Source organism: Dermacentor variabilis, chromosome 9 (genome assembly GCF_050947875.1).
Source record: "Dermacentor variabilis isolate Ectoservices chromosome 9, ASM5094787v1, whole genome shotgun sequence".
Lineage (NCBI taxonomy): Eukaryota > Metazoa > Arthropoda > Arachnida > Ixodida > Ixodidae > Dermacentor > Dermacentor variabilis.
Genome location: NC_134576.1, coordinates 23,422,809 through 23,448,875, shown reverse-complemented (window position 1 = coordinate 23,448,875; position 26,067 = coordinate 23,422,809). Strand labels below are relative to the sequence as shown.

At 46.6% G+C, this 26,067-nt stretch overlaps 1 protein-coding gene across 2 annotated transcripts in view; it reads left to right on the top strand.

Moving 5' to 3' along the window:
- LOC142557949 (uncharacterized) overlaps nucleotides 1-26,067 on the top strand; it is a 139,060-nt gene that overhangs the window by 15,363 nt on the left and 97,630 nt on the right. Inside the window, exons 2-3 of one of the 2 annotated variants that reach the window (XM_075670133.1) lie at nucleotides 11,590-11,731; nucleotides 20,961-21,083. In XM_075670133.1, coding sequence (XP_075526248.1) covers nucleotides 11,590-11,731; nucleotides 20,961-21,083 — 265 coding nt within the window. The remainder of the gene's footprint in view (nucleotides 1-11,589; nucleotides 11,732-20,960; nucleotides 21,084-26,067) is intronic. The other variant, XR_012822904.1, reaches the window with a different exon arrangement.

Genomic DNA, 26,067 nt, shown 5'->3' with positions numbered 1-26,067 from the left:
CGTTTGTCATATATTCGCATTGGCTCACTTTCATTTGGCTCGCCCACGTATGTTTTGCAGAACTCCTGCTTTCTATATGCGCTCTCTTTTGCGACTATAATTTCGGTGCAATTACAATACATGACCGGTGACAGCTGCTCCTGCGCAATACATTGGAAGAAAGGACAGCGTCATTGAGATTTTTTCCCTGGCTATTGAATATGTACAAAAATGTAAACAGGGTTCCTGAATGACGAAGTTTCATTAAAATACTTGTTCTCAACTTGTTGCCATTTCGTGGCCTTGACATGTTTCATATCAGCGGCAGGCACTGCTTTGCTGGTTTCGAACTGATGCAGTTCTATAAAGTTCGTGTGATATATTCCCACTTATTAAATAGGCAACAAACATGAAAGCAATGATACAAATTATTTCGGACACAATTTTTCGGACATACGAGTATATTCACTTATGAAAAAAAATACATATTTTATTTGTCTTGATCGTGCGTAGCGTTCAAGAATTCGTTTGCAGCATCTTTCGCAGTGGTAATGCAGTTATTATCCATGTATTTTATCCCTTGACAAATTCTATAAGGAGGAGGCCGAGCTGCAACTTGAGCCCCCCTTCCCCCTCCCAAACGAAATTTCTGGCTACGCCACTGGTTGTAGAGGTACTCTTATTGAATAATTATGCCATTTTGTTCTGCATACTTCTCGCTTTTATAATAGCCTTTCAGGTTATTATATAGGCGAGAAAATGTACCGTTATAAAAAAAAGCATGCTGATAACCTTTAAGGGCATAAAAATGAATAAAAGACGGCTAACACACAAATTTATTTGTAGATAGGTGCATGCCCAAAAAAGCGCCTACGCCCTTGCCTACGCGTTCTTTGTGTATTTCTCGTGCACCGAATAAGAATATAAAATATATGTCCATATAAAGGCAACAAAAGTTCGCATATAGAACAATTTGGATCACTGCGGATCACAGCCGTCAAATGCAGCTACGATGCTTCACAAAGGCTCTCGCTTTATTTTATACCACAATACATCAGATCGGTCTTCCCATAAGGGTGTCCCAACTATTGTGCACAAGATTTTTAAAAAAATATGTAAATGGCACATAGATGGATAGAACCAAAGTAAAGTTGCTTGCCGTCGCTTAGAGATACACGCCAAATTGCCGCACCATGAATCAAAGATTGTTTAATCAAATCTAACATTGTTGACGAAGCTATAAATTCTATAACAATTCACAAATTTAAACATGCAATACAAAACATAATATTTTCGGATCACAGTGTGTTTAACGAATGTTAATAAAGTTTCTTTGTTTATTGTCAATAGTAATGTTATTAATGTTCTATTCTGAATGTACAACTTTTGTCAATAATAGAATCTTCTTATTTTTGCTGTGCTGTATTTATTTACTTACTTGCTATTTGATAAACGGTTGATGCTTTTCAGTGTGTTTAAAATTTTGCTGTAAATAGTTTTGAAGTTTTGTGGCTTATTAGTTGTACTTTGTTTTATCAGTTGACTGCTACTTCTGCTGCTCCAGCGAGGTAAAGGCCTTAGTCAGGAGGATTACGCCCTCCTTTTGCCTTACCTTGCGGGCAAACCTTGTATTTATGTTGCCTAAATAAAAGGGAAAAAAAGTGCTTGTGGCACTTTACGTGTTTTCGTGGGCTTCTTTCACGTTCTAAGAAACACTTTTATGTAGCACGTATTGAGCAACAGGAAGCTGTATCTGTTTTTTTTTCTTGTTGCTGTAAATTTTTTATTAATTCACAGTTTTCACCTAATTGTAATATTTTAGGGGTTGATTAATTAATAACACCAATTATGTAATTCAGCTGAATGCAAAGAATAATCTGAGTATCTACAAGCGACGGCAAACAACATAACCATCGTGCTATCCAGGCACGTGACATTTGGATATTTTTAAATATTGGTGTACGATAGTTAGGGCACCGTGCATTCCGACGGCACAAAAAGGGCCGGCAGCCACGCGATCTGAGTATCGCGTTTCAAATCGCTCATCATTGTACAATAAAAATTCATTTGCTTTATCAAGATATTCCTAAGTCTGTATTCCTGTACATTTGGTGTTCACTGCTCTTTTCTAAGGATATTAGCCGGTCAGCATTGGCACTAAAGTTACTGTCCGGTTGCCCGTTTCATTTACCATCGGGAGAGTTCCGCAGAGAGTCCAGTGCAGAGAGTTTTGTAGGCGCGACAGACCCACAAGCACCAAACAAATGAAAAAGCAGGGTAGCAAATGGTCGCTGAAAGGGACACCATGCTTACCCGCTTGAAGAAAATCTTATAAATAAGAGAGAGAGAGAGAGAGAGAAACAAGGCACTCCACGTTCAGGCGCAGTCCGAGTAGGAGCGCGCAGCAGGTGGGGAAGTCATGCCCGATAGCTGAAAATAATTCTGCAATATCTTATAGACTCATTTATCTCGAGCATGAGGTGAATGCGGAGTCAGCGAGCGAAGTTTGTAGCAGAGCAAGGTAAGGAAACTCGCTCGGTAGCAAAGGTTGACGAATGGGCGTTCTCAAAAGTACGTACCGTGAAGCTGAATGCAAAGAGTTCGGCGCACGTGCAAGTGATCTGCAAAATCAATGGACTGGATGCGCAAGTGGAGGAGAACTCGCGCGCGAGAGATTGCAGCAGATGGGCAGGATCAGATTGCGACGTGTTCATCAGTGAGCAGTCTAGGTGGCGTGTTGCAAGTCAAACCGAAGTTTTCTTTCACGATCTTGAGACTACAGATTAAAGGTCTGTGAAAAAAAAAAACGACTGTTTTTTAAGAACAGCATGACTTGCTCACGGCCCCTTAAATCAATTTCAGAGCGGTAACAACATTCCACGCAGCACGCTATATTTGCGTTGCTATAAGTTATATAATTTAAGAACGCCGCCCGATACCGCTCTATAGTGTAAGCGGTCGACTTCGTATGTGCTTGCCCCTCTTTCTCTCCCTTTACATTCTTTTTTTTTATTTCCGTATCACTTTACCCGTGCAGAGTAGCCAACCAGAACAACCGCTGGTTAAATTTGCTGCGAATGCATTCGTTGTTTGTCTCTATCTCGCCCTCTCTCTTACGTATTACGGGTTAGTAAGCGTTCACAATGTACAACGGGCTGAGAACAGCAGCATCGGGCAAAATCTGTTGCTGTTGAATGTATTTCTCTGCCTGAAAGACGCTCCACAGACTCGCAGATGTCGGTGACGCCATGCATTCCATTCGGAGAGAACGCTGTGTAAGAGCTTGGGCAATAAATCGCAGTTATTTTTCGGCTGACGGGAACATACAGATTTGTAACAAAAAGAAAAAAGAAAACCTCCATCAACCCTCAGCACAACTGTTATTGAAGGGACTGTGTCAGTACATGCAGATCCAGCAAGGTATACTGCTGCTTCCTTTCGAACCCCTGTCATCTCCAAGTGGACCAGCACTCGAGGATGACTGCCAAGATATTCAACTCTCCGCATTCCCAAAGATCGGCTTGTATTGATGCTCTTGTTTCAACTATGGACTGGTCTGTGTAGCAACACCTTGCAGTTCCATCCTGAATGCGGTGCTCCAGTAAGCGCTCAAACGAAGCCAGTGAGATTGAGCGCAGGCTTGACCCCGATTTTAAAGCTGACACACTTTCACCCTTACCCTGGCTATGTTTGTGTGCTGTCGTCATCGCCTCCTCGGTCTTGGCGCCTCGTAACCCCAAACGTAATGCTAAGCGAGGTGTTTTATTACCGAGTTAGGGAAAACCAGCCTGACCCGCTTTCTTTGTCTCCCCCCTCAGCGTAAACCAGTCTCTCTGTTCGTGCTGGCACGTGCACGGAGAAACCGCACGTGGGCGGTGTACGCGACCCGATGTTAGGCGGTCGCATTCACCCGATGCGTCGCAGCGAAGCGCCAAAGGAAGCTGCTTGGTTAGCGAGGAGGAAACGGACAAACTCGGTGTTTCTTCTCTAGCATCACCCCGACAAACGCACGCGCCCGGTGCTCCATCTCTGCGCGCCTTGTCTATAAGTTAGCGGTGCACGCAGATACCGGTTTTGTCAGCGCCTGTCACGGTCTTCAAAGCTGTTTTGTTCTAATTGACTCTAACGCCTTCATATCTAAAGAACGTCTGTGGCCATTCACACCGCTACTGAATACATGCTAACATGACCCGCCATGGTTGCTCAGTGGCTATGGTGTTGGGCTGCTGCGCACAAGGTCGCGGTATCGAATCCCGGCCTCGGCGGCCGCATTTCAATGGGGGCGAAATGCGAAAACACCCGTGCACTCAGATTTATTTGCACGTTAAAGAACCTCAGGTGGTCGAAATTTCCGGAGTCCTCCACTACGGCGTGCCTCATAATCAGAAAGTGGTTTGGGCACGTAAAACCCCTGAATTTAATTTACATGCTAACACGAAGGCACCAGAAGAAGGACCCGACAGGTGCTACGCTAGCGTCTGCTATACTCGGCAGCGGATTGTTTTGTTGGATCATACTGGACATGTCAACAGTGTAGGGTAGGAAACCGGACGCTCGTCTGGTTGACCTATCTGCCTTTCTTCTCCTCCCTTCTCTCTGTCCCTCTCTTTCATCAGCAGCTTTTCCACATCTGATTGCCAAATGTATCTACAAACACCAAGATTAGAGAATATATATATATATATATATATATATATATATATATATATATATATATATATATATATATATATATATATATATATATATATATATATATACACATAAACGTCAAGAAAGGGGGTTAACCGAGGGGCCCGATTTTTCTTAGTCATATCACAAGAAGCCAACAAACACTGACACCGAGGACAACATAGGGGAAATTACTTGTGCTTAATAAAGGAAATAAAAAAACGATAGATTAATGGAAATGAACGTGGCTGAAGAAACAACTTGCGACAGATACGGAACGACCCCATAATCCTCGCATAAATGTGAAGGTTGTGGGATTTCCAAAAATGTATCGTTTGTTTATTTCATTTATTAAGCACAAGTAATTTCCCCTATGTTGTGCTCGGTGTGAGTATTTGGGCGCTTCTCATGTTATGACTAATAAAAATCGGGCACGTCGGTTAACCCCCTTTCTTCTCGTATATATATATATATATAGATATATATATATATATATATATATATATATATATATATATATATATATATATATATATATATATATATATATATATATATATATATATATATATACAACCACGAACGTTTCGCAGCAAGTGTGTCAATCAGAGAATGATCTAGGGAGAATTACAAATCACGTTGCGCTGTCTGATACACCTGCGTGTGCTGTGCAAGTGCATGCGCGCGGCGTGAACACGCATTGCAGTGAAGTATCAAAAACCAGGAGATCATCAAACGCGTATCTCGGGCTCTGGCATCCTTTTATGCGGCCTCTATTTAGCAGACCGCAATCAATTTTCCGAGCGAAAACTCCGACAAACATTCATTTGGACAACAGCGGAGTCAAGAGACGTATTTCTCAGCAGACACAGAGCAAAGGCAGGAAACTGACTTGTGCGTCTGCTAAATGATGCCAGTCCAACACCGGCTTCAGCATTCAAGAACGTTCTTGCCCTCCATTCTTTACTTCGACTCGAGAAAGTTGATGAGGGCACAGCCCCTCGATTGAAGTCGTCGCTGCGCTTCCATTACACCACTCGGCAATTTTTTAATTGGCAATTTAAAATCAGGCTATCTCGGCGTCTGCTCAAATGCACTGCACAAAAATAGTGCATCGAGCAGCTACTCAATACAGGTTTCAGTGAAGACAATTAATGACGTGCAATGCCTCTGCAGCCCAAAGGCGGCGCCGTACTCGCTCGGTGGGCGTACTTGACTGTAGCCCACCCATGCTTTGAGTTTCAGGGAAAAGTAGTGAGAACGCGAATGGATCTACAATGAAGACTAGCAAGATTCGGCTGGAAGATTGGTGGCGCAAAGTACACCAGCTCGCATCGTGATCAAGACATACCCATAGACGCCCTCTTCCTAGATTTCCAAAAGGCTTTCGACAAGGTTCCTCATGAACGGCTCTTCCTAAAACTATCATGTCTTAATCTTAACCCTTGTGTTCTCCAATGGATACGCAACTTTCTCACTAACCGTCAACAGTTCGTTTACGCTAACCAATGCTCATCTAACTTATCACCCGTTATCTCCGGCGTGCCACAAGGCACAGTCCTGGGGTCACTACTATTCTTAATATACATTAACGACTTACCGATAGGTTGCTCTTCCAAAATTCGTTTATTTGCTTATGATTGTGTAATCTATCGTCGTATTATTAACGACGCTGATTCTCGCGCTCTCCAGTCCGACCTTAACGTCGTTGAAAGTTGGTGTAATAATTGGCTAATGTCCCTCAACGTCAAAAAAAAAAACGTCGCTACTTACTTTCCATCGTCGCCAATCATTTACTTCAGCTAATTAAATTATCGCCAGTTCGGAAATATGTGCTGTCACTTCTTATAAGTACCTAGGCATTAACTTGTCCAATAACCTCAGTTGGTCCTCGCACATCTGCAACATTAGCAATGATGCCAATCGTGTACTATGGTACTTGCGCCGTAATCTACCTCTTGTTCTGCCCTCAGTAAAACTACTCGCATATTTAACAATAGTTCAACCCAAACTGGAATACGCATGCTCAATGTGGGACCCACACCAATCTAACCTGGCAACAGCATTAGAATCCGTACAGAATCATGCAGCAAGGTTCATTTATTCTGACTACTCTTATCACACTAGCGTTACTAAACTTAAGTCATCTCTGAACCTTCCAGCCCTCGATCAGCGCCGCAAAATGTCTCCTTTACAAATTTTATCACTCACTACATCATCAAACCGACATCACGCCTGCGCATCGCATTTCATCCCGTCACAGCCATTCAAAGGCTGTTTATCCCCCTCCAGCTCGCACCTCCGCTCATCTTAACTGTTTCTTCGTTCAAACAGCGAAAGACTGAAATCATCTACCTGCTGAAGCGATGCACCATTCCAGTCATTCATCGTTCAAGGCATTCATTGAAAATATGATATAAATATGCTCACCCCTCATGTAAAATCCCAGATGGGGTATTTGAGGTACCAATAAATAAATAAATAAATAAATAAATAAATAAGTAAATAAATAAATAAATAAATAAATAAATAAATAAACGAAAGCGTGCAATAAGCGGTCTCTCCATCTTGAGTAATTATGCGTAAGCTTACTGTAAACGTGTGTTTAAAGAAAAAGACACAACAGAAAAGCGTAAGGAACAAGATTCGTATAGTTTGACACCACCCGGCATGACAGGTCACGGCCAGACCGCGATCATCGTATTAATCAGCATCATGACGCCGATTCAAAACTTAGTGTCGAGGGTCGTTTCTGAATACCGCAGTAGGTCAATCAAGCCCGAATTCGCGCATCTTGATCACAGCGTCCTTCCCGACCTTCTGTCGTGTCGTGTGAGCCCTTCGTATCTTTCTCAGCCCTTCCTCGCTTTCCCTCCCGCTACAACGCATATGCCTCGGTGTGCCTGGAATGGTTCTGTCGGAGCCATTCGAGGAAGTTGATGCTATCGCTACGAGCTTCATGCAACCGACGAGGCACCGCACAGTGTTTTGAACAAGACGATCGCTGGGAAGGTGAAGGTACGCGGAAAGATAAAAGGGAAGCAAAAGCACAACAGAAAAGAAAAGCCGCGGCTAACGCGGTTAAACCGATATTTGTATACTCGATGCACGTGCATCTCTTTGGTACGTGCGATCACGCTCGGGGATAAGCTTACGTTAGTGTTTCAATGGCCATTCATTTTGCGACCAATGTGTGCAGCCTGAAATGCGTCTGCGCGGGCGTTTCTATTGCAATGTCGCGATGTTTATGCCACGTGCTGATGGAAATGCACATACGTACGCCTGTTTAGAAACAAAAGTCGAAGTCTCTCCTGAAAGTCGTGTGATGCTGCCGAAAGAACCTGCACTCATCCCTCCAAAAAATAATCACTTCAGGTAAAGACAATTTCTAGGCCTGGTGGCCGAACGAAGACGTACTTGCTTGACCAGGGTCGTCCCTTTATCAGCTGAGCTAACAAGGAGCCCTATAACGTAAAACTATTCCAGTAGGTTTTTATTCCACTCTCCTGACATCAAATTTGCGTAACCGCCGGCGCAAGCATCGGGCGGTGACCCTCAGGGTCGTGTAAACAGACCAATCAAACGCTCTCCTCATTTATGGGAGGCCTCTTTTGTTTGGTTTAAAAATGAATAACATTGCCTACACTGAGCGGCTTGTCTTTTCTAATTGGCTGACAAGAGGCGAGGAGCACGCTCAAGTGGAGAGGAATTCGATGGGGCCGAGCCAGTGCACTAAAAATCGATAACCGGGTGAAGAGGATGGTGCCAGCCTCTGCGATTGGTCCGCTTTCCCTTACTTAGCTTGAGGTGGCTGGTGGAAAATCGCGGCGGCATGCAACGGAAAGTTAAGGATGCCGCCAAAAAATGGATCCTCGGCAAAGTAGAGTTGGCAGAGCGAGGTCATAAACGTGCCGAAACTGCTCGAAAACGTTATACGGCCACGCAAAAGTTTTATTCTACGGAAGTAAACCAATGCTCTCCGGCAGGTGCGAGTAGCCAGTGCCTGAGCGATTGGCGGCAGCCATTTTTTATTCCTTTCGGAATGGGAGAACCTCTGGCTATTAAAAACAAATGCAGTTTTGTTCGGCATATTAATTCATCTTTAACGCGTACACGTTGCTTCGACGCGGGGAGTTCTCGCGGTTTTGTGACGTCGCGGGACAGGCAGGTGATGTGGGTGCAGCCCTAAAGCTTCTCACCAATAGCCAAGGGCTAATGGCGAAAAGGTGTCGAATCAGAAATAACTCTTTTTCTTGTGTTCGGTCCAATCATGCATAATCAGTGTGTACGCATCATATCAGATGGGGAGCTATCGCGGTTTTCGTGGCGTAGCGTGACAGACAGGCGAATTGCGGGTGGTCCAAAAAGTTTTTGACCAGTCGCAGAGGACTGATTGCAGAATTGGAATAAAAAACTTTGGAAAAGCTTTAGGTATAGCGCCCAAGGATTCGAATTTCTCCATAATCCAAAACATTTGTTTAGGATTCTACGGCTTTGTAGCCATAAGTCTTCCGCGATTGCTGAAAATGTTTTCGGCTCACGCCTAGTTCTGTCCCTCACGCGACGTCATAAAACAGCGGAAACTCATCACGTCAAAGTGATACGCGCTACAGATGCATTAGTATGCCGAACAAAACTGAACTTGCTTTTTCTTTTTTTTTGTGCACTAACTGGAGACTTTCCTGTTCTAAAAGAAATAGAAGATTACTGTCGACCGATCTCTCCGGCGCTTTGTACTCGGAGCTGCTGGCGAGAATGGACGCGTTTGCATGTATAAAAATTTTACGTGGCATTATAACGTTGCCCACCTCTTTCAGCACGTCTGCGAGAACACTGCTCCAAATCTTCTTGACGGAGCATCCGCTTTAGCGGCGTTTGGAGTGCTTAGACCCACCCGAAGCTAAGCAAGGGGAAGCAGACCAATCAGAGTTGCCGGCACCACTCTCCTCACACGTTTATCTAGACTCGCTGCGCTAGGTCAGCCAGACCGAAACCTTCTCTTCTTACGCGCTCCTCGCCCCTCTTCAACCAATTAAATAAACAAAGCCTCTAACGGAAGGCAATGCAATTCGCTTTGAAAGTAAATAACAGTCGCCTATAAACGAAAAGAGTGTTTGATTGGGTGGGGAAACCAATATGGGGGGTCACCCCCCATGCTTGCGTTGGTGGTTATGTATGTTTCACGTCTAAAGATTTTCATAATGTCATAATGAAATAACTTTATGTTATATTACCCTAAAAGGGGTGTGCCTAAAGCTTGCCTACACGCGTCATGTGTTGCCAAAGGCTCTTGCCAGACAGATTCCCAGGAAGGCGGAGTGATAAACAAAGGTCCAACACGAGATGTATACGGTTTTACTATTTGTCAGGCTTGTTCGTAGCGAGTCACACGTACTTATCACGTTTAGTCAATTAAAATTCTGTAAGATTTTTAATTGATAGTTTTCCTTCTTACTCGCGGCAACGCTTACTATAACTTCGTTAGCAACCCAATGGAATCAGCTCTGGTATGGCTGTGGTATGGCGTTCATGCCATGAAATTACCTAAGGACGATTTCCGAGCTGTTCATTGACCCTACAGAGAGCACCTTCTCCGAGCCCCAGAAACTGAAAAGCTGCGTTTCACAGGGGACGCAGACGCGTACCGTGCTTCGCGGCATTCAGTGAGCACAATTTTGTGAGCGAGGTATTCGCGCGTTAAGACACGACCTTATCTGCAGCGCGCGCATGGAGCAACTAAAATTTTGTAAAGCAGTTAAGCGTCACGTAATGGGCTGCAGAGGAAGCACTGAAGATATCCATATCAGATGCTTCTGTGTAGTGCATTTGTGCAGTGTTATTAAATGTTGGCAGGAAAATAACGTAAATGTCATCGATTACTTTTTTTAGCAATTTCTCCAGTAATTTCGTGGGGTGACAGTTGGTCGCTGTAATCAATTAGATTTTTCAATATGGCAATTGTCATTGCAGTCGGTTACGTTTTTCTGCAATGCGTAAAAGTCAGTTTTCCATCGACGTCTTCACGAGTTCTCCTGGGAACTTGTGAGTTAAAATTTTGTTACCTGCTGTTATTTAGAAGTCTACATCACCATTGTGTACCGAAGCACAACAGAACAGAACAACGGTAGCTTTTGTTGTGTGCGTCGTAATAACTTGGCACCACACATATCTATGCACAGGATAACACACAATTGTGCACTGAAGCTTCATGTCATAGCTTAAGCTTGCTGCTATATATATATATATATATATATATATATATACTGTTACGAGATCATCGAGCGATGCTCAAGAGACGTCAAGAGACGAGCCACCGCGAGGACGACGACGAAGTTGGTCTGTGCCCTTGGCGCGAGCGAGTGTCGGCCTGGCGGTCTGGCTCCAGTGTAAATAGCCTGTATATGGCCTCTTTCATCTGTGTCTTTCCACACGTAACATTCTGGTGGAGGTGCTGGGTAGCCGCGTGGTGTGATGTGTGAAACGGCGGCTCTTAGCTTCTTCAAGACGACGGCATTTTTTGATGATGGCGTCGATAGTCGAGACGTGGCCGAAAGCAAGCAAATTGAAAGCATCGTCGGCGATGCCTTTTAGCACATGCGACAATTTATCTGCTTCAGACATAGTATCGTCAGCTTTTCAGCATAGAGCAAAGACGTCGAGGATGTATGAAACGTACTGCTCTGGAGATATCTGAACACGAGACGCAAGAGACTTTCTCGCGGCATCCTTGCGCCCAATGGGGTCGCCGTACAGTTCCCTAAGCTTTTCTTTGAAATTGTCCCAACTGGTTATGTCGTCGTCATCCGTTTGGTGCCACACGCGTGGGGTGCCGCCGAGATAAAAGATGACGTTGGCGAGCATGACCGTTGGGTCCCACCTGTTATTAGCACTGGCGTGTTCATAGAGCTAGATCCATTCGTCAACGTCCTCTCCCTCCAGGCCAGTGAACACACCAGGGTCGCGATGTTGGGCAACCGTGATGATTGGAGCGGTCGGACAAGCCGAAGCCGTTGCAGAGGTGGTCTCGTCACCGGGAGGCATGGTGACAAGCTCGATGTACCGACCACTCCGGAGTTCCGTGGTGAGGACGGGGATCGCTGACCTCCGCCAGAATGTTACTTGTGAAAATAATGTATATTGCGCAGGTGCACGTACAACACTAAGAACAAACATTTAATTTGCATGTTTCGGTCGGCCTTCACCAAAAGTGCGATTGCATGTTACATGTTCGAGTAGAGCGTGCGAGTGGTCGCAAGTCTCAAAAGAGTGCTTGTTTTGCCTTTCTTCGAAGTTGCTGCAACTTTTGTGAGACCACGAAGATGGTCAATACACCCCTACCTGGCTATATGACAGCCATACTGTGACCTCTACCGACCTCTGACAACCGCAAACTGCATTCCTTGCACAGGCGGTATCTTTCGTGATCGCGGGCAAACTGTTTTTATACGAAGTCTATGCATGTATGAGAAATAAAATAAAATAAAGAAACGAAAAGTTATACGACAAAGTAAAGTAATAAACATCAACATAACTGAAGGGCGAGAGGAATCTCTACTAAATTATGTGCAAATATACATATAGCTTCATAAACATGCTATAACGTATATACCACATATAACCTTAGTAAATGCATAAAACATATAGGAAATCTTGGAAGCACGTCTCTCACTAGATGGGCATGCACGTCGGCCTACCTACGTTTTCACTTATTTCCCTAGAAAGTGCGCTGAACTTGCGCATTAGAAATGACTCGCATGCTTACCTGTCGTAGGGAGCGAAGAATCCTGGTCTCAGAAGAGTGACCCTATAAAGTTTTCGAAAGGGTGGCCTATTGCGTTCACATGTTTGGGGAGGGGGAGCTGGGGTAAATATTTTACGTGTGGTTATTCGGTATTGAAACGTAGACCTAAAAGGAATTCCCGCGTGTCCGGTGTATTGCAAGCGGAAAATGGTGCATTCGTGGAGATATGCAACGGTACAAGTGTCACAGTTGTAATTCCCTCGGATATTAAATGTAAATGAATGCGCGGTGCGTGTTCATTTCACACGGCGCACGTTCTTTTTTTTTCATTCCCTTCTTTTTCTTTTGCTTGAGTGAAGTGTGCACGTTTTTGGTATTTGTGGAGCCCTACGTTTCATTTTTTTCATATTTGATGTTTTGTAGTTGCTGCACCCTTACAGAGAAAATGCTGTAAATTGAGCTTTGGCTGCTTGAAGTCACACTCTTGGTAAAAGCCAGAGCCTGGCCGAAACGTCGAAATTAAATGTTTGTTTGGGCTTATCTGCGTGCGCCTGCACTTCTTTCAATATATTAAACACTGGAGCCGGAGCAATGTATATATATATATATATATATATATATATATATATATATATATATATATATATATATATATATATATATATATATATATGTGTGTGTGTGTGTGTGTGTGTGTGTGTGTGTGTGTGTGTGTGTGTGTGTGTGTGTGTGTGTGTGTGATGCGAAATACCGATATCCATACGTGCAGAGTAGTATGCGTGAGATCACGGTGCACGATGGTGGCCCCGTCACCCGCCACGCACACGTGCAACTGCCGCCGCTCCTTCGTCGCTGAAGGCCATATTTCGCTTTACTTCGGTGGACGCAAATATCGCGTACTTGCAATGAGACAGGTCCACTGGTGCCTTTGATTACACTGCAACCAGGGTTAGGACGTGTTGGTTCACCGGCGAAGGCGAAGTTTCGACCTGCTTGATGCTATCGCATTAAAGTGCGTAGAACCCAGCTCCTTGCCTTCGTCGGTTCACTGATCCGTCTCGGTTGTTCGCCTTTTCAGGAGACCTTCTCTGATAACACTATCCTCGCCTCACGTCCCTGAATGTCGCACCAGCAGAAAACGAGAAGAAAGGGGGTTAACTGAGGGGCCCGATTTTTATTAGTCATATCATGAGAAGCCAACAAACACTGACACATTCGCATATCGCGGGCGATGCTCTATCAATTGAGCTACCGCGGCGCTACTGAACCCACAACCGAGCAGCTACCGAACCCACAACCTTCGCGAAATGCGAAGGTTGTGGGTTCGGTTCCCACCTGCGGCAGGTTGTTTTTCATCCACTTTAATTTCCTCTAATTTATCGCGTCTTTATTTCATTTTATTAAGCACAAGTAATTTCCCCTATGTTGTCCTTGGTGTCAGTGTTTGTCGGCTTCTTATGATACGACTAATGAAAATCGGGCCCCTCGGTTAACCCCCTTTCTTCTCGTTCATTACATGACGAGGGTCTCGAATCCGGCAACATTGATGCCTTCAGGTAGAATGTGTGGGTTTATTGACCAGTAGCCCTCAGCCAAAAAGATCACGTTCTCGTGACGCCTGCGGCAACAAAAGGACGTTCCACGTCCGCCGCCAAGGTCGGCGAGTGGTGGCGCTGGCTAACACTCCCAGGGTTCTACTAGAACACATAAATAGCCAAGAAAAGTGGCCGGGGAAACAGCGCTGCGGTAGCTCAATTGGTAGAGCATCGCACGCGAAATGCGAAGGTTGTGGGTTCGGTTCCCACCTGCGGGAAGTTGTTTTTTCGTCCGCTTTAATTTCCATTACTTTAACGTTTCTTTATTTCATTTTGTTAAGCACAAGTAATTTCCCCTATGTTGTCCTTGGTGTCAGTGTTTGTTGGCTTCTTACGATAGTGCCAGCAGAAAGACACACGAGCGCGACATTACGCTCTCATTGGGGCGCCCGTTTCTGAGGCGTGCAGGGAAGTCGTTCGGCATCCTCCGCTTATCGATCTTCCCCTGTATACGAGTGCACACTATAGCCGATGGGGCAAAGTGCGAGCAACCCTGCTTCTCTTTATATTCCTCGCCTCGGAGGCATTGCTGTGCCCAGCAGAGCTCCATTGAGCTCCGCGTATGATGCGCATGTCTGGACAGCCGAGCCACACCTTGCTTTGCGAGGCGCGCCGGTATACGTACGCGCTCGTGGCATGTGGCGCGCGCTATTGGTGCCGCCTAAACGTGAGCGTAGCTGCGTAATTGCACACAGCGTGCCGCTTCGCAACACCGGCCCGTACGCCTTCCGTCCGCTCAGCAAAGCACTGAACGTCGGGGGGCCTTCCCGCTCGCCGCGCTCGCAGCCAAGTGGGTCACCGACCGCGCCGGATCTCCTCCCGACCGCCGTGCATTTCTTTCTCTCTCGGCTGCCGATCTCGCGCCGCATCTGGGGCCGCTCCGTTTACGTAACCGCTTCGCCGGCCGGACGCGTGCAGCCGCTCTTGTATCTGCGGCTCTGATAGAACTCATATGCTCGGCACTCAGAGAGACACCGATCGGAAATTAATTAAGCGCACATGTTCTGTTCTCCCGCCAGAGGGAAAGCATAGCGCGTCGCGCCGTGCCGATGGGAAAGGGAAATGGCGATGTACGCGAGCGCATTGTACCGTGCTGGAGGCACGCTTTCTCCCTCGGGCCTTCGCCGTGCCCCCTGGCGTACAATGTCTATTAGTTATTGGCTCATTAAGGGTTGCTCAACAATTCAGCGAAAAAAACAACCGACTATAAGCAGTTAAACAGATAGCTAACGAAACGTGGCAATGAGCAGAATTTACCCGCCGTGGTTGCTTAGTGGCTATGGTGTTGGGCTGCTAAGCACGAGGTCTTGGGATCGAATCCCGGCCACCGCGGGCGAATTGCAATGGGGGCGAAAGCACCCGTGTACTTAGATTTAAGTGCACGACAAAGAACCCCAGGTCGTCCAAATTTCCGGAGTCCCACACTACGGCGTGCCTCATAATCAGATAGTGGTTTTCGGACGTAAAACCACATAATTTAATAACGAGCAGAATTTGTTAAACTTGTAAGCATTACAACATGACCAAAGATCGCCAACCAAAGGATATCGATGCTACGATCGTAATTGTTCGTACGAAATTTCTGTACAAGCCTTGCCATGTCTCGCTTGCCATTTTAAGTTTGCTCTTTAATGCTTATGCTATTATGGTCAGCAATTTTTCGATGCACAATTCCCGCCAAGGCCATTTTCTAACAACAGACAGCGCCTTGCGTTCGGTCGACGAGGAATGCTCAGTTTTGGCGTCTCAATGTGACACTGAAGCTGTAGAGACACGGCCCGTAATCAGGGTGGCCAATTATCCTTCACCACCCGGAATATTCTTTTATCACGTACTCAAAGCGCAGCACCGGATCGTCATACGTTTCAGCCGCCATCGGAATTGGGTCGCCGCGGCGGGAAATCGATCCTGCAGCTACCGCACCTGAGCAGCAAAGCGTCGTAGGCTACTATGCCACCGCGCTGATGCATTATCCATCGTGTCAGGGTGCGCTTCATGCAGCGACCACTCGGCGGGTTGTGCGTTGCCTGAACTTCGAGTGTGTTTTTGCTGCATCGCGAACAACTATATCCCGCGCTGTTCCACCAACAGCGGGCTCTACAAGCCAAAACGCGCAGCAGTAGGGCTGTAAATGGGGCTCGTGATGCAGAGGCCCGCTTCGGTGGCTGAAGCGCTGACTCTGCGGAGCTCGTCGTCGCAGGTTCGATCGTGACTGCGGCAGCCGCATTCCGGTGGACGCGGTATGCGACAGCGCTCGTGTACAAGTGCACGTTAAAGAGCAACAGGTGGTTACAATTTATCCGGAGTTTCCCACTGCGGCTTACCTCATAATCAGATCGTGAGTTTGACACTCCGAAGCCCCGGAATCCATTGATGCAGAGCAGCGTCTACGTACTCACCGGTCAGCACGTACTCCGCTTTTGATAGCCTCACACTAAAATTGCTCCCAACAAACTGTCACGCCCTCTGCAGCACTTTTCAGAGCATGCCGATCCCGTAACGCGTCACAGCTTTCACGGCGCTGAAGTTTTCGCGGGGAAGCCCTCTCACACGAGAGCTCATGCTCCCTTTACCCGCCCGTTCACGCGAAGCCATTCTTTCCAGCCAGTTTTCATTAAAACGCGCTAAAGACGAAGACGAAAGCAACACATATACGGCGGGGCTGGCGCTAGTTCAAAATGAAGTTTATTACAAGAGGTCACCTGTGTATGCTCTGCGCATCAGGTACATCATGCACTCATCGCCATACACACAAAACATTGTATATGAATCGGATCATGCGCACAATTGTATGTTAGTCAGTTCATGCGACTAGATATCTCGAAAGAAACGTCACTTCTTTTTCTTGCAAAACCACAGAGGGACAGCTGACGCACTTATCGCCTGCTTTCTTTACAAGATATGCTTCAAAGATTTTGCGTTCTGTCTTGGTGTTTTCTTTTCTCAAGAAAGTTGTGTCACCAAAGATGGGTGTGCATGCGCACGTTTTCGCAGTGGTCGGCCAAGTGACTGCCGTATCCTTTTCTAACGTCATTGTTGTGCTGTCTAGCCCTGTCATTGAAGCAGTGGCCGGTTTGTCCTCATTATCAAATTTCAGAACAAAACACTGAACTTGACGTGTTCGTTTCGCATGACCCTTTTTTCTCCCTGGTGAATAGTTTGCATGAAACGAAGCACGAGTCATCAGCTGCACGTCTAGCGATGTTCGCCAAATTGGCGCACTGTAATCAACCACGAAGAACACTGGGCGCGCATCAATATAGTAGGATGGCGCGAACATCCCACAAGGGAAACTCGTGCCCCGATTCTTTAGGTGCACCAGTGGACGGCTGGAAGCAGTGGACTCGGGATGTCTCCAAGCCGCGGCGTCTTTCTAACCATCAGGCCTCAGTTTGCGGTCCCAATTACAGTGCTTCTTTTCTCGTAAATGGGCATTAACGTTTGTGCAGGATTCCCTCTTCAAAGAAGGTTTAAGGAATGGAAAATGCATCATGCATTCGTGTTTTAGCGAGCACAGGTCTCAATCGGTTGCGGTACTCTACACGCTGTTTTTTTCTCGTTTTTTTTGGTTTTGTATGAGTAGTTGCTACGGGAATTTATTACTTTTTTCTAAATTAACTGTAAATTGTCACTGTAGAGCCTATAAATTAAGTAACAGAGCTGTAGAATCAACTCAACATGAGACGATCGACAACGGACGATACAGCTGTATCATCTCTGCATAGTCACCCCGTGCTTTTGCGCTGTTTTGAGCAGGCCACGTATCAGCCAGCCCGAGCAATGTCGTCTATCAGATCCACAATTTCCACCTCAATCTCTCCCCCACCTCCGCCTGACACAAAACACAAACCAATGATGTCCAGGCCTAGTTCACCATGTGGCTAATTATGCGCTTCACGCAGAGACGCAAAGTACAGCAGCACGTAATCACGGTTTCACCGGTAGTCGGTTCACAATATACACCACAAGGTGTTTGAACCGCCAACTCCCAGCTTCGAACACGCAAAACACAAGTTTCGCGAAAACTGGTCGGCAGAGCTCTGTCGCGGGCGGATGGTCAGTACCGAGTTCGCTGCTGCTGCGGCACTGCTAAGAGACAGTTTCAGGCCTCGTGCCCAAATGAATGGTCCTTGCTGCGCCCTCCGCGTTCCTTTGCCGAAATTGCGGCACAATCAGCCGACCAACCCGATGCAGCCCCGTTCCGAAGCCCGGCCGCTCCTCGCCCACTTCCGCGCTATTGCCGTGGCGAGATTGCCTCCGACTCCGGCGAGAGGAAGAACACATCCGCGGTCGCCGTCCCGTACGCTTAACGCTTTTCTGCCGCGGATTGCTGGCGTGAAATTGCATCACGGCCGGCTGTCGTAATGCCCGGCTCGTTCTTCTCGACGTCGCGGTTGAACCCTCGCGCCCTTCCGCGTTGCCCAGAGGCCAGCTGCGTCGTGCGTTAAATGAACAGTTGTTCACTGCAGCTCGTATGGTCAATGCTAATCGTTGCCGTAGCACGCCATCACTGTGTCGTTCGGACCTGCGCAAAGCCGCGCACTGGAAACCCAGAATTTTTGGTACGCACGTGCTGACAGAAACTGTATAGGCAGAGTTCCATCCGAAATAGTTGTGCTACCTCGTGCCTAATGCTCGTCCTTGGAGAACATGACATGAAAGTGTCAGGAAAGGTACATTTCTTAATTTGTACTGATACTTTAAATACGATTCAAACAATACCGACAAATCTTTCGTCGTCGCGCTATACGGCAGGAAGAGGCATTATGTTAAAGATTAGGTAGCGCAACGCAACTCCGCCCTTTTACAATGAAAACAACCAGCACACTAGGTCTGCTCAAAGTGCGATGTATGTACTAGATTTACTGAGCGCAGTAGTGTCATCGTTTGCGTAGAGGAATGCTCCACAAGCCACCGTTATTTCGTGCACGGCCCCGCCTATTGTCAGCATGGAACACAGTGCGCTTACTTCGGGCATGGGCGAACAACTACGCACTTCAGCGTGTTTCGTTTCGCGCATGCGTTGTGGTCTCCATGATGGCCGGCGTCGTATTCTCTCTTTCACTTCCTTTCTCTTGTATCCTCAACCTTTCCCCTCCTTAAGTGCAGGATATCAAACCGGTTATAGCGATCCGGTTCATCTCTTTCTTTTTCTTGCAATAAAAGGAAAGGATGCATTTTCCTTTATTGTTCTCGCTCTCTCTCTCAATAGATGGTACCATTGCCCAAGAAGTGAGAAGGCGTGACTAAGCTGAGAGAGCACTTTTGTTATAGCGGCGATGTCTTAAAGCAAAGCTTTTAGTGCTACTTGAGTCCACAAGGAAAGTGCGCACTAAAGAACATTTAGCTTACCTCCGAGGTTTTGCGGTATTTAGTGATAAAGCCAAAAGATGCTCTCGCAGTTTTCCACCAAACAGGTCCATGCCAGAGTGACGCTCCGCGCCCTTTCCGCACAATTTTTTTTTTTCGTTCCCGCGAGACACGTTGCTGATGCAATCTTTCCTCCACTATCAGTAAGTGCAGCTCCCGTTGATTCTCGTGGCTAACTAAACACTTCCGACTTTGCGGAACAACGTCCAATACGCACGTGCATTTATGGAAAGATTGAATCATACACCAATATTTCATCAAAGTCCTGTGGCGCTTCTGTGGAACTTGCGAACATGTTGATGGGATGCGCTGCTTGGCGCACGACTGTAAATGTAGATTCTTGTAGTAGACTGTAGTAGATTCTTGCACAAAATTGACGGCCACAAACAGAATATACGCACAGGCGAAACGGGCCCTGGCTACCCAACTGTTTATTCGAAATAAGTGCATCATACATGTATGCAATTCTTCCCGCAAACGTGCCATAATGACTTCTTCTACATAGCGAAAGTTGTAGCATTTGAGACATCAGAATTTTTTTCATTAATATCGGATACGGTAGTGTCACTTTACGGGAGAGAATTGATGTATCTTGGCCATGCATGGTGCAGCAACGTATGTAAGATAACGATTGAGTGACCGGCATGGCACTCTTGTGCGAATAACTGCATATGTGTTTGACACCTTGATTTCATATAAACATTAGGTAGTCAGCGCCTGTTTCGTTTGTATGTGTATCCCAATTGTGACCGTCAGTTTCGTACATTATTTACTCACATGAAACTTAGCGCAGCGTTGTCGACGTGTGGCCCTGTGGTTTCACTGTGGTTGCATTTCGAAACCACAGTGAAAAAGTGCAGGTGTGTCCCCTCTGTTTTGCTTGTTCCGTCATTGTTTTTGTTTATCAGCGGCGATGTGTAATGGTGGAGGCTTACAAGCCCGCTGGCTATAATTATAACCAAGAATAACTGGGAAGCAATAAACGCCTAAGGACAAAAGAAGGAGAAAAACTATCAAAATAATTCCTATGAGCCAAGAAAAACCGAACCATTGAAAAAATTAGAAGAAGAGCCCTATAAAAAGGTATACGATACAAAAATGTTCTGCACTCGTGCGCAGGAGCCCAAAGAAGAGTAATCACTAGCATGAGCAAGTTATCAGCACGGCAACAGACAAATGAGAAGTACAGAAAGGAAAGAAAAGCCGGGACATAACTTGCAATCCGTCAGAACAGAACAGGGCCAACAGCATTCGGCAACTTATTTCAGGCTATTCAAATGACTTTGCCAAGTCAAAGTCTACGGCAAATTCCACTATAACTTTGACAGTTAGCCGCTGTACGTCACATTAAACGACGACCAACGAGCCTAACTTCATACTCTCGAAAGGTTCATGGTGACAAGTTGATTTTCACAAATGTCTGCAGGGCTAATCCACTCGTAGTGATCAATACTCTCCACGCTCATTCGAAAGGTGTGGTTTCTCCCGCCGCGAGGAGTTTGCGCTGACGAAGCGCTGCCGCATCGTCACCGTCTGCAATATGTGAATGACCTCTGGACTGTTGGCCTGCCCTGACGGAGTTTTTCTGTTTCTTGCTCGCGCAGATGTCCTCGCAGACCTTTAGAAGCTGTTGTGATGCGGCCCTGGAAGGTACTTGTGGAGGTGCCGCTTTAGCCGTACAACGAGGAACTGGATCCAAGTCGTCCGCAGGACTACCGCCGGTGAAGGTGCGGCCCTCATTAGAAACCGCTGCAGAACTTCGTGAAAAAGCGGCTGTATACGCAGAGAATAAGATCCAACGCATTATTTCTACTGTAGGCCAATTTTTGAAAATGAAGAATATAATTAATGCGTGAAAGTTGTGCACCCGAATTCTTTCTTTTTTGAGATTATCACTCCGACATTCGTTTTCGAAATTCGCACGATGTGCGCAGGCCTCACAGTGGCTCTCTACTGGGCGCATCACTAAGTGTTGCAGCGGTTACATCTGTGACTACAGAATCATTGTTCGCGTATAAGCAAAGAGGTCTGCGAACGACTTCAGAGCTGCCGGGCGGCATTGGGTGCATGGTGACATTGCCGTGGGTCCTTCCTGTTCAGCTGTGATTCGCATGTGCACTATAGAGGTACCGGTGATAAGCGTGTTGATTACATCTCACAGTCTTCTGGCGCAAATAGCGCGCACGCTACCCCAGTGGCATACACGTCATCCATGATGGAAAGTTCAGGTGCCGACAAGTGGTCGGTAGATGTGAGCGAGAAATTCCCAACACCGGCGAGTATTTCACATCGAGGTATGCACACCACTTCAAGAAAAGAAATGCGTGGAACTTCGATAGCTGACATGCATAAACGTGAAAACGCACATGCCGAAACCGGAAAACAAATGGACCCCACGCAGTTGCTTTTCTGAAGATTCTTAGAACGTCCATCGTGTGTGAGCAGCCTCCACTTCAAATCTACAGTTCCGAATGCATTGGCTGTCCGAAAGTTAACCGATAGGAGGCTTACCAACTGGTCGTTCCATTAACGTGGCTTGTGAATATATAGTACAAGCTGATAAAAAAAAAAGTAAGGACCGAGCGATACGAAACAAAGACTCTGTCCAACTTATGTTGCGTGCAGCGTCGAAGCACTTTATTTTCATGCGATTCCTAAACAAAAACACATTCTTTGGGCGCTGCTCGTCCCTGCAACAATTTCGGTCGAACTCGGTTCCGTTTTGTGTCGGTAGATGAGTTCTTTCTGATCAGCGGATATCGTGGGCCATCCCGTGTCTTGAGGTCGAAGTTTACGGCGGCTATACCTGCCTCCGTTTCTCTCGTTTAATGAGCCTTGCGTCGATAATTTGCGCCGCTACTTCGTCATGTCTCAACTTTGCTGTCTAGCATGAGCCGAGAAAAAGCATAAAACTGTAGTGATATTCAGAGCGCCAGCCTAACTGCACACACCATGGAAAGACTACAAGTGGCAGGTGCTCCCTTTTCAAGCAAGTTTCGCGCTGCGCTTTTGTGTAATGAGCCGCTGCAAGATGGCCCTCATTTTACGAGCAAGTGTAACTGGTCAGCTAGCGCAATCGGCGAATGTTGGCTCGAAGCCGCGAAGGAAGTGGAGGGTGGAAGGAGGTGAAGAGAACCGCGCACTGGGGAAAGTATACGAAGCAGCGCGCTGCGCGCGGCGATGCAACGCCACCTCGAGGAAGTCTAGGTGACGTTCTACTCCGGTGGCTGGTGCGTATGGCGCTGCCGTGGGAGGCCTGTTTTTAATACAATCTGCGATGGGGACACTGTAGGTGTCTAGGCGCACCGAGGGTTGATAACGTCGCGTGCGCTATAGCACTCATGCGCTTGCGTGTCACCCGTGTTCACGAAGTGAAACGTCGCGAAGCTTTTTTCTTTTTATTCTTCCGTACTTAAGCATTAACTACCGAGAGCCATAAGGGTGTAGCTGGATTTTCTGACGATTTAGCGGTTTCACTTTACTTCCCATGAAACTCAGGCCATACAAAACGAGAGCTCAAAAACATTCCCTATTAGATTTTGCGACAACTTGTTCTGCATCCTAGTCCCACAGCTGCATACTCGGTAAGTGAAAACGAAAACGTTTGAAAGCTAAAATTAAGTAATTTCGTGTCTTTCTGTATGCGACCAAAAGCACAGTTTCACCTGTCATTGGTCGTTTGGCTACACCGTTTGGTTACATCATTGGCTACATCGTGGACAGCACATGTTGTAGGATTGCAAATGCCCACAAGCTAAAGAGATTGTGACAATCTGTCACAACTCGGCTATTCGTGCGCCACACCACGCAACGGCTCACAAATGTTTACGTAGAAACGAAATATGGTGCGAGCAGAAAAAACGAACGAATTACGCAAGAATTGCTGTCATCAGTCTTGTCGTTGTCCTGTTTTCTTGCGCCACATATGCGTTCTAAACATACGCCTATGAGCCCGATGGTCTAGTATGTTAAACATTCCCATGGTAAGAACCAGACCGACCGCTGCTCAGCGAGTACAGATCACTTTAATTTTAGTGTCTGCAGGTGGCACAAGATAAAAGCAGAGCAAGGCTAGGCTCGTTGTTCGCAAGCAACATTTAAGCTTCAATGATGCACTGTCGTTAATAAAATGAAACAAAATTGCACTGGCCAACCAACGAATATTTACGTAATGTGGTAAAATCTTACTGTATCACCTCTCCCCCTTCCCTGGGTTTCCCCGCACAGTTTGCTGATTCGACGACGAACAAAAAAACCTGTAAAGCATTGCAGTCAGACTTGCTTCTTTCTGAAGCAAATTCCTGACAATATAAGTGGCGTTAAGCAAGCATACAGCAATTGAATTTAATTAAGTTTAGTGCATAAGAACTGCTCGTCAGAGGGAGGGATGGGAGTGTTCCTTAGCCCAATTAACAATTGCCTGTTTTGGTACACAATTGCTGAGAAAATGAACTTCGCGAACGCCGACTCACACGGTCGGCTAACATTCAAACTATTAGAGAGGAACTGTAAAATTGGGGACTTCCGAAGGCATGCCCTCGACAACATGCCTTTAATGTCACCGCTTCATGATCAATAAAGGATTGTGGTAATAGGGCTATTTTGTTTGATAAATCCAAGAGACCCCTAACAAATAAAGGAAGTTGCAGTTTCACTCGAAATGTCAAGAATCAATTACGATAGCAAATTAGTAAAAAGTTATACGAAGTAACGATAGTAGTTGTCGGCCGTGTAAACTTGTAAATATTCGCTTGCTAACGCCACCAAAAACATGGTGTCACGCGCGCCCAAAGAAACATGCATACATCTCACTTGACGATTGCGGAAACTATCTGTCAAAACTTTGGAATAAAGAAGCACGGCAGCAGCAGCGAGCGAATTCACCTTCGTGGACCTTTCGCTTCAACGCGAACTGAGCAGTGAAAACACAGCGCACGCGAAGCTATCAGCACTTTATCCCCATCGCAGATCACTGTCAACGCCCTAACCGCCCTCCGCTTCCCCCGGTGCCTTCCTCTCCGCTTTCATCCCTTGCGAGCGCGAGATTCAACCGTCATCGTGGGCTCACTCAGCACCCTTTCACTCGTGCATACAGCTTTTAAGCGAGCGGCGACGATGTTATTGCCCTTGGAACTTATACGGAACACAACGGCGACGGCATAAATGTGGCTGGAGTGTCTACAATTTCTATTGCAATAAAGCAGTGAAAACGTAGGAAAATTCATCCCAATCTTACGCTGTAATATATATCTACCTGCACTACTGATTCCTTTGCGGAAGTTGTATCACTCACAGGCATGCCCTTTGTCAGGCTCGGTTCAATGGAGAACAGTTTCTTCAGCTTTCGTCTAGCGCGGCGCTCGCCGTACCTGTCGAAACCATTGAAACTGAGTAACAGTCGTTCTTGCACGTAAAACCACAATTCATCTCGATTAAGTGCTTTCCGGGCAGCACCGTGGCTTTCCATCTTCATCAGTCAGTACGAGGGCCTAACGGCAGCAACCATCACTGACTGTTGCAAATGTGCCGCGGGTATTGCACAACGTCTGCAGGACATTTCTTCTTAAACCGGTTTCCGGACGCAACCACCGGAGCCGGTTTTCAGTCGCTGTTTACATGCTTTCAGTAGATCCAAGGAACATCCGTAGTTTTAAATTGTTTCCTCGCGCACAAGAAATCAGACCTCGCTTTCGCTTCCTACACGGGTGCCCCGTGTCGGTGCGAGCGTAGACCAAAGGTCAGAACATACGCAAAGACGAGGTCTCTCGTGGCAACCTGCATGGCAAGCGGCGCGTTACCCACAACCGCGCTGCGCTCTCTTTTCCGGATTGCCTTCGCGGCGGATGGGCGGTCGCCGAAAAGCGAAAGTGGGCGCTCGCGTCGTCACGAGCGACCGGGGCGTCCCGAATAAACCGCTCTGCCAAGAACAATGGTGCCGCGGCCCGATTCGCCGCGGCGTCGACCCTTTTTTTGTTGTTGTTTTCGCATGACAGGCCGCCCCCTGCAGCGCCACAGACGCAACAGGCCTGTCCGGTCCAACCTGGCGGTGTAATTACTCTCTTCACCTTCCCACTGACTTGCCGGTAGACGGCAACGGTGCTTTGTCTGCTGCGGATGTGCGCGCTCACGCAGTGACCGGCCCCGCTACTATAGCGCGAGCGCTATGCCGACCCCCTTATGCGCGTTTCCGAAGCGCGCACTGCGATGTACAGTAGGAAACGCCCAATTAGCATTTCGCCATCGACTGCAGCTGAGATAGGACAGGAGGACCACCAAGCTATATATCTATATACGCAGACGTCTGCATAAAGTATCCCATCAGCCATGTCCTTCCTGCTAAAGTTTAAGAAATATCGAAAATTTGGTGACTCTATTACCACCTAAATTACCCCTTAAAATGCAACGTTAGATCAGGTTCATCGTACCATACGTTATTCTTGTACACGCTGGCTTAGAGTTTTGTCAGAATTCCTGCGGGTAGTCACTACGCAGAACAGCATGTGATGTGCGATGTGAGATACTAATTGACGAGCCACGGGCCTCTCATCGTCGCCGCCAAGTCTAGACTTGCCCAGAGAGGTATTGAATCTTGTTAGACTCGCGTGTATCGGCGCTGTACTTGATAGAAACGACCGGGTAAAGAAACAGTCGCCTCTACGCGTCCACGAGGGCGTTTTCCGAGATTTGCTATGGGACTGGATTATATCACCA